General features: G+C 37.4%; 2 protein-coding genes across 6 annotated transcripts; one reads left to right on the forward strand and one right to left on the reverse strand.

Moving 5' to 3' along the window:
* The first annotated feature begins 38 nt into the window (after positions 1 to 38).
* On the forward strand, positions 39 to 5,467 carry LOC113767556 (hexokinase-1-like). Of its 4 annotated transcripts, none has more exons than XM_027311693.1 (10): positions 39 to 788; positions 1,165 to 1,315; positions 1,420 to 1,602; positions 1,964 to 2,038; positions 2,184 to 2,339; positions 2,532 to 2,630; positions 2,708 to 2,838; positions 4,145 to 4,226; positions 4,629 to 4,983; positions 5,069 to 5,467. In XM_027311693.1, exons 1-9 carry the CDS (start codon positions 517 to 519, stop codon positions 4,965 to 4,967), a joined length of 1,488 nt encoding a protein of 495 aa, XP_027167494.1. In that variant the 5' UTR covers positions 39 to 516; the 3' UTR covers positions 4,968 to 4,983; positions 5,069 to 5,467. The 4 variants fall into 4 exon arrangements, with proteins under 4 accessions (XP_027167494.1, XP_027167493.1, XP_027167492.1 ...); XM_027311692.1 differs by having other exon boundaries at positions 40 to 788; positions 4,629 to 4,979; XM_027311691.1 differs by having other exon boundaries at positions 40 to 788; positions 4,629 to 4,973.
* A 400-nt stretch (positions 5,468 to 5,867) lies between these two features.
* LOC113767557 (auxin-responsive protein IAA26-like) lies at positions 5,868 to 10,204 on the reverse strand. Of its 2 annotated transcripts, none has more exons than XM_027311695.1 (6): positions 9,285 to 10,204; positions 8,536 to 9,163; positions 7,417 to 7,691; positions 6,884 to 7,031; positions 6,368 to 6,432; positions 5,868 to 6,261 (listed from the first exon to the last, which is right to left on the reverse strand). In XM_027311695.1, the coding sequence occupies exons 2-6, from the start codon at positions 9,081 to 9,083 to the stop codon at positions 6,215 to 6,217; spliced, it is 1,083 nt and encodes a 360-aa protein (XP_027167496.1). In that variant the 5' UTR covers positions 9,084 to 9,163; positions 9,285 to 10,204; the 3' UTR covers positions 5,868 to 6,214. The 2 variants fall into 2 exon arrangements, with proteins under 2 accessions (XP_027167496.1, XP_027167495.1); XM_027311694.1 differs by having other exon boundaries at positions 8,536 to 9,166.
* Positions 10,205 to 12,455: the final 2,251 nt, after the last annotated feature.

The raw sequence follows: 12,455 nt of genomic DNA on the forward strand, positions 1-12,455 counted from the left end.
ACGTACTGTAGGGATTTTAGTACAAATCGGAAGAAACGTAAAGCCGAAACTTGACACCTCATCAAGTTTCTTTCCTCGTTACACCGGACTCTCAGCTACACTTCAACCAAGAATCGGATTTTACCTTCTAATCTTTTTTATCGATAACCATATCCTACCCAAACTATTAGAAGAAGATTCTTTTTAAAAGAAAAAGGAAGAAGAAGAAGAAGAAGATTGAAACAGGATCAATTCCCCCATCCCAATCCCACTTTTCCTCAAAAACTTTCAGTAGCGTACATATAATAAATGTGTGTAGAATAACGAAGTCAAAAAATCCACTTTCTAAAACTGGTCCATCTTAAAAATTTCCTCTTTTTCCGTTCTTGATTTTATCCTCCTCCTCCTCCTCCTCCTCTTTCTTTCTTCTGCGCATTTAACATTCACAATATCAGATCCCGTTTCTGTTAATATCTGAATTCGACAATTGGGGCGAATAGAAAAGCGTTAGGGACCAAAGGCAATAATTAATTGTAAATGGGAAAAGTTGCTGTGGGAGTGGCGGTGATAGGCGCCGCGGCAGTTTGCGCAGCCGCGGCGTTGATAGTGAGGCATCGGATGCGATGCTCCAGCCGGTGGGCCAGGGCTATGGCCATCGTCCGGGAGCTGGAGGAGAAGTGTGGCTCGCCCGAGGCCAAGCTTAAGCAAGTTGCCGATGCCATGACGGTGGAGATGCATGCCGGCCTTGCCTCCGAGGGTGGCAGTAAGCTGAAGATGCTCATCAGCTACGTCGACAATCTCCCTACTGGGTCTGTAAATTTTTTTCAACCCATTTTGCTTGTTTAAATCTGTAAAAATGTGATCTTTTTTTTTTTTTTTTTTTTAATTTCAAGTTTTACATCGCTTTTAATTAGTGTTGTTCTTGTTTCCATCCCTTTTACTCTATCAAGAATATTGATGCATGAAGGATGAAGGATGAAATAGTATCTATCCCCTGGACATGTTTTTGACGAGATGCATTATTTGACCAAATTTGACGACATGCATTTTTTGTTACCAAATTCTTGGTTCGGAGAAAATGAAAGCTTTTTGTCATGCATCGTTCTTTTCTGTGTTGAAATTAGATAAGATTTTTGAATGTTTAGGAACGTTTTTATTAGTTTTTAAGTTTTTGTCATTCTTCAGTGATGAGGAAGGAGTTTATTATGCACTGGATCTTGGAGGCACAAATTTTAGAGTTTTGCGGGTTGAATTAGGCGGGAAAACTGGTGGCATTGTCAGTCAAGAATTTGCTGAGGCATCAATACCTCCTGAATTGATGGTTGGGACTTCAGAGGTGAGCACTTTGTGCGAGTTCTGCTGTTGGTTGATTGTTTATCTTGCTTTATGATGGTTTGCGCAGATATGTTGTCTGAACTGTTGACATTGATTTGTTTTCAGGCTCTTTTTGACTACATTGCAGCAGAGCTTGCAAAATTTATTACTGAAGAAGAAGAAAAGTATCATCCGCCTCCTGGTAGACAGAGAGAATTGGGATTTACTTTCTCTTTTCCTGTAATGCAGAATTCTATAAATTCTGGTACCCTTATGAGGTGGACAAAGGGATTCTCAATTGATGACATGGTAATTTTTTCCCCGTTGTATTTGTGTGGACCATTCTTCTAGAAAACAAGTTGGTATCATCCTAAGATGCTATAGGAAGTCAATCTTTAATAATGCCTCAATTGCTGGACAAACAATGCGATCTACATTTAGGAAATTATTGTAGCAGGCTACATAATCACTAATTTGTACATCAAAGATCAAGTTTTGTTGAATGAAATCTGGAATTATAACCGATCTACTGTTTTCTGCTAACATACCATGTTTCTTTTATTGTGTGCCTTAGTATTATTTTCCTGGACTTTCATGCCAGTCTTAGTATTTCATTCCTTATGGAAGATCTTGATTCTGATCCTGAGTTCTTGCATTTTCTGGAAGAAAGGTTGGCAATGATGTTGTCGCTGAATTGTCAAAGGCTATGCACAGACAAGGTGTTGATGTTAATGTGTCCGCTCTAGTAAGTCATATGATGACACATAAGCTCATTTATCATTTTTAATCGGGGCACGATGAGTTCAACTTTAGGGTTATATTGCAGGCTGCAGTAGTATTGAAGTCTACCCTATGATTTCTAAGCTTGTGGTGTATAATCATGATTGCAGGTTAATGACACAATTGGAACGCTAGCTGGAGGTAGATTTTCTAACAAGGATGTGGCTATTGCTGTAATCATGGGTACTGGGACCAATGCAGCATACGTGGAACGTGCTCAGGCAATCCCAAAGTGGCATGGTCCCCTGCCTAACTCTGGAGAGATGGTCAGAAAAGCTCTCAATAGTTAATATGTTCATTAGTTAGTCTTCCTCGTCTTGCAAAATATATCACACTCAACACTGTAATCTGAATTTGGATCTCTACTAAGCGAATATCGATTAAAATTAAGCTAGTTTTTGGTCCAACCCTACAACTTCTGAAAAGGGTTAATAAAGTGCTATTCTATTCAACTGTAGGTCATAAATATGGAGTGGGGGAACTTTAAGTCTTCACATCTTCCCTTAACAGAGTATGACCATGCATTAGATGCAGAAAGTTTAAATGCTGGTGAACAGGTAGGTATCTTCCTAAGTGCTATTGCCCATAAACACGTGGTAAAACCATCTGAGAAACATACTATTCATTCTTACAGGTGTTTGAAAAGCTAATTTCTGGCATGTACTTGGGAGAAATCTTGCGCAGAGTTTTACTTAGAATGGCTGAAGAAGCTGCTTTCTTTGGTGATGAGGTTCCACCTAAACTGAAGACTCCATTTGTATTAAGGTATTCCTTGAAGTTTTTTGTGGCATTCTGTATTTTAAGGTATCATGTCTAGGTTTGGTTATACATTTTTTTGTGGATTCAATTAATAGCCTTCTTGTTAATTCTATGCATTGGAGTTCTACCCTTCATGATAAATCTTAATTCATATGTTGAATAAATAAGATAATTAGGCTAATTTGATATTTAATGGAAAATTATCATATTTTGTCTATTGAAAATCGACTCACTACCAGTTTTGAATACCTTGTCTGATTGGGAATAGAAATCCATGAAATGGTAAGCCCTTTTCAGTTGGCTATGTTGCGTATTCCTGATATCCCTAGGAGCAGATTATGTCACTTGAGACAGCTTTTAGAACTTGCATAAAGCTATAATCCTTGTGAATGCAATACTGTCGGTGTTTAATGCACTTGGATCAGGTTTTTCAACTTCAGATGGTCCTATTCTGTCCTCATCTTGTCTGTAAAACTTAACCAGTTCCTGTATATGTACATCTCTTTCTTTTCAGTTTGACTTTTGTTTAATAAATTCCTCTTGCTCTTTAGACTCTTCTCCTTCTTTGTGTTGTCTCTTTTTTGCCTTTTTCTCTAACGTTTTACTTGCCTTCCCATCCACATGTAATTATCCAACGCATTCATTTTTAGCTCAGAGACTTGGACTACTGTTAGCCTCTAAAATTGCTGCCAAGATTATTTGATGGAGGTTTTTTTTCCCTTTTTCAGTTGATAAGCCATATATTCTGATAATCATTATATTCTTTTCTTGTGAGTGATGAATTATATTGTCTAATAAGTAGTAATGCAGGAATTTAGAGAAATAGATAGAACAACTCAAACATTACAACTGGAATCTTGGAATGTAGGAATTGATGCAAGTGGTTCAAACAACATAATATGGGATAAAGACTATTTGAGTGTGTCCTATCTCGGTGCAGTGTACAATTATTTTCCCACTGTTCACTTTCCTACCTATTCTCAGTGTAAAAAAACATGTTAATGCAACATGACTAATTTTTTGCATTGTTTTCGAATTTTATATTTAAGGGTACTAGAACAAACTTATAGCTAAAGATTAACTAACTATTATGGTTCATTTGTTACTAATGTAAAATTATGGCATTAATAACAATTATGCACGAGTTTTTTTCTCTAATTTATTGCTTCTACTTCTGTTGATCTTTTCAAGTCTTACATTTTAGCGCTGTAATTTCTGGATTGTTCCATGTCTCTTTTAGACTATCTGTCATGTTTATTGCATCCCATTGATCTTCCTGAACGATGCTCATTAGTGAGCTTATGATATGCAGGACACCTGATATGTCAGCAATGCATCATGACACATCTGCTGATTTGAGGGTGGTGAGCAACAAATTGAAGGACATATTTGAGGTATATCTATTTAAATGAAAATTTGGCTGTTGTAAAATTCTGAGTTTGTATTTTGAATAGCATGTTTTCCTCTCAATCAGGTGCATATGTGTAAAATTTTTGCTGGATTGCTTAAGAAAAGAAATTTCAAATAGACCAGGCATCTTTAAGACTAATGACCCTACAGCTTGATGACTCGTATAGAACAAACTACGATTCTGACAATTATAGGCTTTTTAGAAAGCTATTTCCTCTGAAGTGAAGTAGGGCCCTTGCTCCAGTATTGGGGAATAGCAGTGACATCCTTGTATAGAGGAAATGGCAGTATGTTTTGTACAGTTAAATTTAATGGAGGGCGAATTGTATGTTCCTCCACAACTCCCCTGATGTATATCTCATTTTTATCTTCTTCTTGTGCCTCAGGTGTCCAATACCACCCTGAAAACAAGGAGAGCTGTGGTTGAACTCTGCAACATAATTGCTACACGTGGTGCCCGACTTGCAGCTGCTGGGATCTTCGGTGTCCTTAAGAAAATGGGAAAGGACACTTCAACAGGAGCGGAGAAGACTGTAATAGCTATGGATGGTGGATTGTACGAGCATTATACTGAATACAGGAAGTGTTTAGAGAACACTCTGATCGAATTGCTTGGAGGGGATAGTTCAAGCAGCATTGCTTTTGAGCACTCAAACGATGGTTCGGGCATTGGTGCTGCCCTTCTTGCTGCCTCACACTCCCAGTATCGAAACGAGAGCTCATAATTAATGGTATAGGCAAGTTAGTCCTCCTTAACCTTGTTTAGCCTCAATTACCCCATATACATTATTCTGGGCTATTTTTCATCCTTTTTGCTCGATACTAGGAAGATGTTACTTGGAATTCTGCATCTTTGCCCATAATTACCGGGAAACAAATTCTGAGGATTTGCGCGGTATAATGAGGACCTGCAACTTCCTCTTTCTTCCACGCTGCCCAGCCAAATTGGCCCCTTGCAAACCTTCTGCGAGCTAGTGCAACGGTAATAAAGACTCAGAATCTGTCCTCCTCAAGCCTATTTTAGTTGCTATAATGCTGAGATTTGTGGTTATTTGCTAGTCAATCTTCTTATTGTTGATTTTTGGCTATCGGGAACTACGCTGTAATTGACATACGGTTACTTCTCAAACTGCTTTGTTCTGTAACCAATAAGATGCTAAATAATCATGGTGGAGTCTCAAATTTTCAGATGCAGTATCAATGAAGCTATCATAAACTTTTTTAACTATTGCACCCCTATTTTTAAATTATAAGTGGACGTCTCGAACTCGAGACTTCTCACTTACAGTCACTCCTCCATACCACCCAACCCTCCGTCCCTCCTCTCATGAAACTGTTATTACCTTGTTCATGAAACAATCCTAATACGACTAAGGAAGCTTAAATATCAAAGTAGTAGGTAGTTGATAATTGAATTTCACGATAGATATTAATATTGCTAGTTTCACTAGTTTATGTATTGTTCCCAAATTGGTTACTGCTTTCAGTCGCACAAGTACACACTGCATGAAGAGAGTGCAGTCTTGTTTTTGACCAAGGCACGGGTGAGATATCAACTATGCATTACGGAATATACACACTTTGATTAGACCAAGAGATTGCCACTTTTTTCTGGGTCAGAGATATGATCCAGAATAAAAATTACACGTTCCATTTCCATGACCAGAAAATAAGATAGAAAGATACACGCAAAGATACAAAAGTCAATCCCAGCAGGAAAAAAAACACAATTGATTAAGCTTCAGAAGGGCCTTCCTTCATTTCTACAGAATCCAAGAAGGCAATAGCAACAATTTACAGGAAAGGAAGTTCATTTGTCCTTCCTAACACAACCACCACCTGGAATTGTAATAATTACAAAAATCAACTTCTTCTTCTTCTTCTTCCTTTTTTTCTTCAATTAATGACGTAAACGTTAATAGTAGTAGCTGTTCCACCATCCTTATCAAGTCTGCAAAATGATTTGATCCCTTCATTTCAATGAAACATCAAGCGAGAGCTTTCCTTGCTTGCTCCCACCTGCAAAGACAAAAGGAATATATCCGCATTTAATCACCTAGCACTAGTAGCAGAGGCTTGAACAGAACAGCAACCTAAGAGAACAGCCCCATAAATTAAAGCTTACGGCAGAGTGTTGCGATCTCAGAGCTTTTCAAGACTCGCAGCCTCTTCACAGTAGACACAAACATACTGCACAATTAAGAAAGAAAGAGGAGTTTAGCTAACGCTCTCGAGTAATTCTACCAAAGTATTCTAAGAACAAGCTAAAAGCTTCAAGATGGCACTTAATTATTTCTAGTATATCAAGTACTAAGAACAAGCTAAAAAGTATACCACCTGCACTTGTGGTTTTTTTTTTTTTTAACTTATCAGAGTTGGTTGAGAATAATAACATGTTCTCAACAGGAAAACATCAATTTCTTGGATCTCAGGAGGGGTTATAGTAAACATGAAAGAATAACGCCATTACCACATGGGGTTACAAGCGGTCAAAGAAGAAAGCATATAATATGCGAAAAGTATGCAACTGATTAATTCTTTCCTTCTTTCTTTAAATTACTAGTGACAAACATGCAAGAATATAATAGTGCAATTGATAATAACAACATCAGATCCAGAGTCAAAAGAAAAAAATGCTTACTGCCACGGAACATCCCCAACAAGCATCCTGTCTCCTTCATTATCTTCATATACGAGGGTATATTCTCCACTTCCATCCAATAAACCACTTATCACTTTCTCTCCCTCTCCCTTGTTCTGAATTCCACCAGCAGAGGAATCCCCTTGAGCTAAGCAGAGAAACAAATGACAAAACGAATTCAGACAATTTTCTACATAAATATTTACATGCAACAAACTCGCACGATGCAGATAGTTATTTATTAAGGATGAGAAGCCACTATAGCAGCCAAATAGCCCTGCCCCCTTCTCAAAGAAGCTTTATACTCAAATTATTGCAAAATAAACTTCTAAAAAGCTGAGTAAAATACACCTATATTAGCAACAAGTCGCCATTTTTCACTCTAATGATCAACTTTAGCGCATCTTTTATGTACTAACAGAGTGTATACGATATTAAAGATTCCTTTAGCATACTCCTGGAATAGTTCAATCATGTTCCACCCTCATTCAAACAGAAACAATCCAAAAGCAGAAATTGGTAAGCAATGAAACCTGCAAGAAGGCCTCTGAAAAGTTCATCAACAGCAGAGGACAGCTTCTCATAACTGTCATATGCTTTGAGGTCCACTTTTCTTCCGATAGGAACTCCATCCATATTGATCTTCACGAACAAACCCTTCTGGCAAATTTCAACAGCTTTTTCATTTGCAGTCTTTCCAGAGATCCCATTTTGTGATCCAGAAGTTGACTTCAAATGGCTGCCGCTAGCAATATTTTTCCTGAATGAACGAATTGGAGGCCAGCCCACAACTGCAGCAGGAGCGGTTCTGTTTTCCAATCACAAATTTTAGTGGGACCATCTACGAGGAGATGATAACACATGCAATTACGTAGAATACAATAATCGGTGAATGTCAAAGATGATTAAAACGTAAAAAAGAAGAAGAAAGCAAGTTGAAATTCATGTATCAAATCCATCCAGCTATTTTTTCCAGTATCTGTGTTATACTCTACAGGACAAATTCATTCTTCAAGGAAACAGGGGCTATCAGAACTTACCAAGCCACACGTCTGCAAATTTGCTGCATTCCACCACATATACAAGCATTATTGCTATTTCCGAGAAACTCTATTAATTAACCACGATTTTAATAGTGAAATGTTTATGTACAAGTGGTGAAATGGACAGTTGCAGAAAAGTAATTTAAATTTTTATTAGTAAGATTAATGAGATAAACTTCAGGACTAACACGTAAAAGGAGAGGATAAGGCTCAAGACACAACCTGCCAAAGAAACGCCAGCCATGACTTTTCGTTTACAGCAATGAGCAGGTGAATTATAAAATACAAAACTAATATGAAAGAAGTATAAGAGCCAGAAAAAACCAGTCGAGGACGTACTTAAAAGAAAAACTAACAAAGTTTGTACTTTCACCAAAACAGATGGAAACTCCCAAACAATAAAGACTGGACCCTGCATGAATCCATTTCACAGGACAGACATCAAAAAAGTGAAAACAATATGCCGCAATTCATGGACCACAAACATGTAGTAACAATGTGTAAAGTATAACACAGACTCGAGAAGATCATGTGAAATAGTGAATATCCTCTGTCCAAAAGAAAAACAAAACATACAACAAGGGAACAATAACCAAAGGCTGAGGGTACCTTTTCTGAGCATTAGTAGAGCTGTTGGGCACAGCTGTAGTTGTGGCAGCAGCAGCAGAAGGCGGTGAAAATGCCTTCTTTTCTGCGGTATTCTGCAAGTCTACTGCTTTGGTGCTGCAACAGTGCTGTGAAGAATCCTTTGACATAACTTCTGCAGGCAGAGGACGCTGTGTAGAAGTTGACTGAAGCTGAAGAAATGGAGTAGCCTTTGTTTGCTGTTGCAGTAGTTGTTGGCCTTTTCCTTGGTAATTAGCTGATGAAGATGACCATGGACATGGTTTTAATAAAACATGGGCTTGATTTCCATTCGCAGTGGTATCCGTAAAACCTCTCTTTGTACCAGCACTAGTACTGTTAGAGAAGCAACCACGAGAGAGATTAGAAGACTCAGGTCCTCCGGGAGGACCAAGCCTTAGCTCAAGTTTCTGCTCCTCTGAACAAGCTCCATGGCCTGTATCTTGCTCCATTTTCACAACCCACTGTCTTTCTTGTGGGATCAAATCAAGTAATTTAGGACATCCCTCATCCTTTCCAGGATATCCCTCCATTTCTTCTTTATCGAATATGTATATATATACAGCCTTTTCTCACACCAGAAGAGAGTAGTAACGAAGACAAAATATATATACTGCTGCAGAAACAAGAAAATGAAGATAACGTCCTGGTTAGGGGAACTGCTAACACAGAACAATCTGGACGTGGGGGGAAACAACACAAGGGACTAAACAGAGTAAAGAGTCAAACTTTACCTTGAATGCCTAACCGAAGCTCAAAAACATGGAAGCCCGCATCATAAATACACCTCAAAAAAGAAGCCCTTTTCCTCTAAGGCGGCCAAGCTAAAGGAGCAAAGAAAAACACCGGAAGGAACAATACAGCTTCAAGACAACTATACTAGTAGTAAAGCTCCAAGCTTGGACTCATGCGGAGGACATATCATCCCTCAAGAACCAACCCCACGAAAGCAAAAGAAAAGGAGAGGTAATAATAGCTGTGGGAATTGCAAATCTACTAGTACTGGCCTTATTTAATAGATATAGGATGTGGGATGAGGAGTCCTAGCCAGTTGGGATGGGGTCTGTTGTTTTTTTGCCTTTTCTAAAGCACGCTGAGTATGTGTTTCTGCTCGTCTTCTATTTTTTTTTCTCTCAGTTATCACTCTCAAATTTTCCTATCTGGTGTTGCAACCTGGCTTGTGTAAACGGACGGAAGCAGAAAAGGGGTAAATAAAGAGCAGTAGTAGCAGGAGTATAATGGAGTAGCTAGAAGCCAGTCGACAGATTCCCTTCACTCGACAGAGCCTAGCAGAGCAAACTATCCCAAAAGAAGGAAAGAAGCGAAGAACGTAAATTAGATGACAACGCACGCAACCTCACAAATCCCAAATGCCAAATATATGATGGTTGGTTGGTTGAGGAAGCAAAGCGTGCTGACCTTTCTCTTCTCTCTCTGAAATAAAAGGAGAGATGCTTTGAGTTGAGCAGCTGCTGCTGCTGCAGCTGTAGGGGGGCTATATACTTTATATGCTGCTACTTCCAGCAGACTACGACGGGTTCCACACATCCAGCCCCCACAGGCTACTGCTAATATAGTGTAGTTTTTGCTGTGGGAATGGACCGCTGGAGTGGATCATGGATGGACTTAAATTAGCACGGTACCCCAAATTTTCGCTCTAATTTATGTGAGTTGTTTTTCAAGAGACAAATAAGTCAAGAAAATGAAAAGGACATCTCTGTTTAGATAAAGTAACTATTGTGCCCAGTTTAATTTATTCGTTATTCAATAGCAGACCATTCATATTTATAAGTTTGTATCAGTCGGATAAAATTGGACAAAGCAGAGACTTCACTTCATTGACAGATAGAAGAAGGCTCTCAAGGACAACATCACATGCTAAACTAAAGGGGCTGTTAAAATCAAAGAGAGTTGGTAGTTTTAGTATTGCTCAGCACAGAGTTTTGGCAATTGGCCGATTACTTCCCGAGTGTTATTCTAATTAGGTGTGTGTGTGTGTGTTTATTCCTTGGAAGAAACAGAAGAGTTTTGGCAATTGGCATCTACAAAGCGTGAAAGTTTTTAGAAGTTTTTTTTTGTTTTCTTTCCTTTCTTTTTTTTGACCTTCCATCCCTCTTTACAAGTTACAACCCTCCAGTTGCCGAGAGAGAAGATAAAAGAGAAGACTTGAGGCTAACTAAACTCAATTGCTGCAACTAAAGAAAGAACTCAGTATATGATTGCATTAATTTAAAGGGGAGAGAGAGAGAGAGAGGATTTGCATGATCCGTTCTTGCAGGTTGGGGGGGACAGGGGATGTGCAATAAAAACATGCAGATCCCATGATCTTGTCTGCTTCCTTCTCTACTCTCAATCTTCAATCTTGCCGTCCACAGTGAGTCCACGACAGATCTATCTACCCTGCCCACACCTGAGTTGGAGAAATAAGAAAAAGATTCCCTGTAAACACTTCCTCCTCCGCATGATTCAGCTACAGTTGCTGAATCTTCACGTAACATGATGAAAATGAGGTTGCTTCTACTGTGCAAAGTGCGAATTTCTTCCTACCATGGGCAGAACCACTACAATCACAACAACTCAGCCTGGGACCATTGTGAAAAGCTTACGAGTCCACATAGGCTTTGGCAACCGGCAATCATAGGTGAATTACGTAGCAGAGGAACGTGGGCCTTTCTAAAGGACTTTTTTTTTTGAAGGACTTTCTAAAAGATTAAAAGGGGGGAGAGAGAGAGAGAGAGAGAGGTCATTTTTTTTTCAAAAAATAAAAATAAGAAAGAATTAAATATTTTTATTATTTTAAAATCATTTTACTTTTTTGTTTATCACTCAATTCCAATCCTAATACCGACAATTTTAAAGTAATACGATAATGTTAGAATCTTCTTTATTTTTTTTCTTTGCAAAATCTAATTTTCTGTTTTCTTCTTTCCTATCTCTTTTTCTTTTCATAATATTAATAAGTGTAAAAAATAAATTTGAAAAATTTTAGTTTTATGTTTTGGGATCTTTTAAAGTGAAAAAAAATGATGACTAACCATTCCAACTTTTTTATTTTTAATTATATATAAAAAAAGGTAAATGCATTTAAAATTTTTTTTACTATACTAGTTAGATTAACAACGAGGTAAAATACCTAGAAAATAATGTTAGGAATTAAAGCGACTGTATCACTATAATTTAAAGAAATAAAGTAACAATAATAATTAATAATGCTATAGAATAAAAGGGTATTTTTGTTCAAGATTTATTGACATGTTGAGTTGAATTATTTATGGGGTTAAATGACCAAAAGATCACGTTAAGGGGTAAACTGATAATAGTGATATAGTTTAAGGGAGGTAAAGTGATAATAACCCTTTTAATTACTTGCATACACTTATAAATGTCATGTACACCAGTATAATATGAAATTAAAAAAAATACTAGAACAAATTGAAAGAGAAGAAAATTTTGAAGAAAAAGAAGTAGGAAAAAGGGAAAAAATGTAAAAGGTATACGTGTATTTTTTTAGTTACTACCAAACATTTCATGGGTTCAACAAAAACCCATTATCATTAACTAATAATAGTGAGAGTGAATAATAAACTTTCAGTAAATAATTAGTTTTAGATTAGTTTTAGTTACTTGGTTCAGCAATAAAGTTGGCCATCATAAGAGAAATTGAAGGAATTTTTCACAATCATATGCACAGAAATTAAATATTATTAAAATTAGAAAATGATGGCATCGGATTCATGTTTTGAGAAAAGAAATTTGGCATTTAATGTCTTATTGTCTCTTGATTCTTTATGTTCCCCTAATTGAGCATTTACCTAGATGATGATTAATTTATCAACCCAATCTAATGCATAGACATATATGCAATTTAGTCCTTTAGAAAGTCCTTCAAAAAAAAAGTCCTTTAG

Source organism: Coffea eugenioides, chromosome 4, assembly GCF_003713205.1.
Source record: "Coffea eugenioides isolate CCC68of chromosome 4, Ceug_1.0, whole genome shotgun sequence".
NCBI lineage: Eukaryota > Viridiplantae > Streptophyta > Magnoliopsida > Gentianales > Rubiaceae > Coffea > Coffea eugenioides.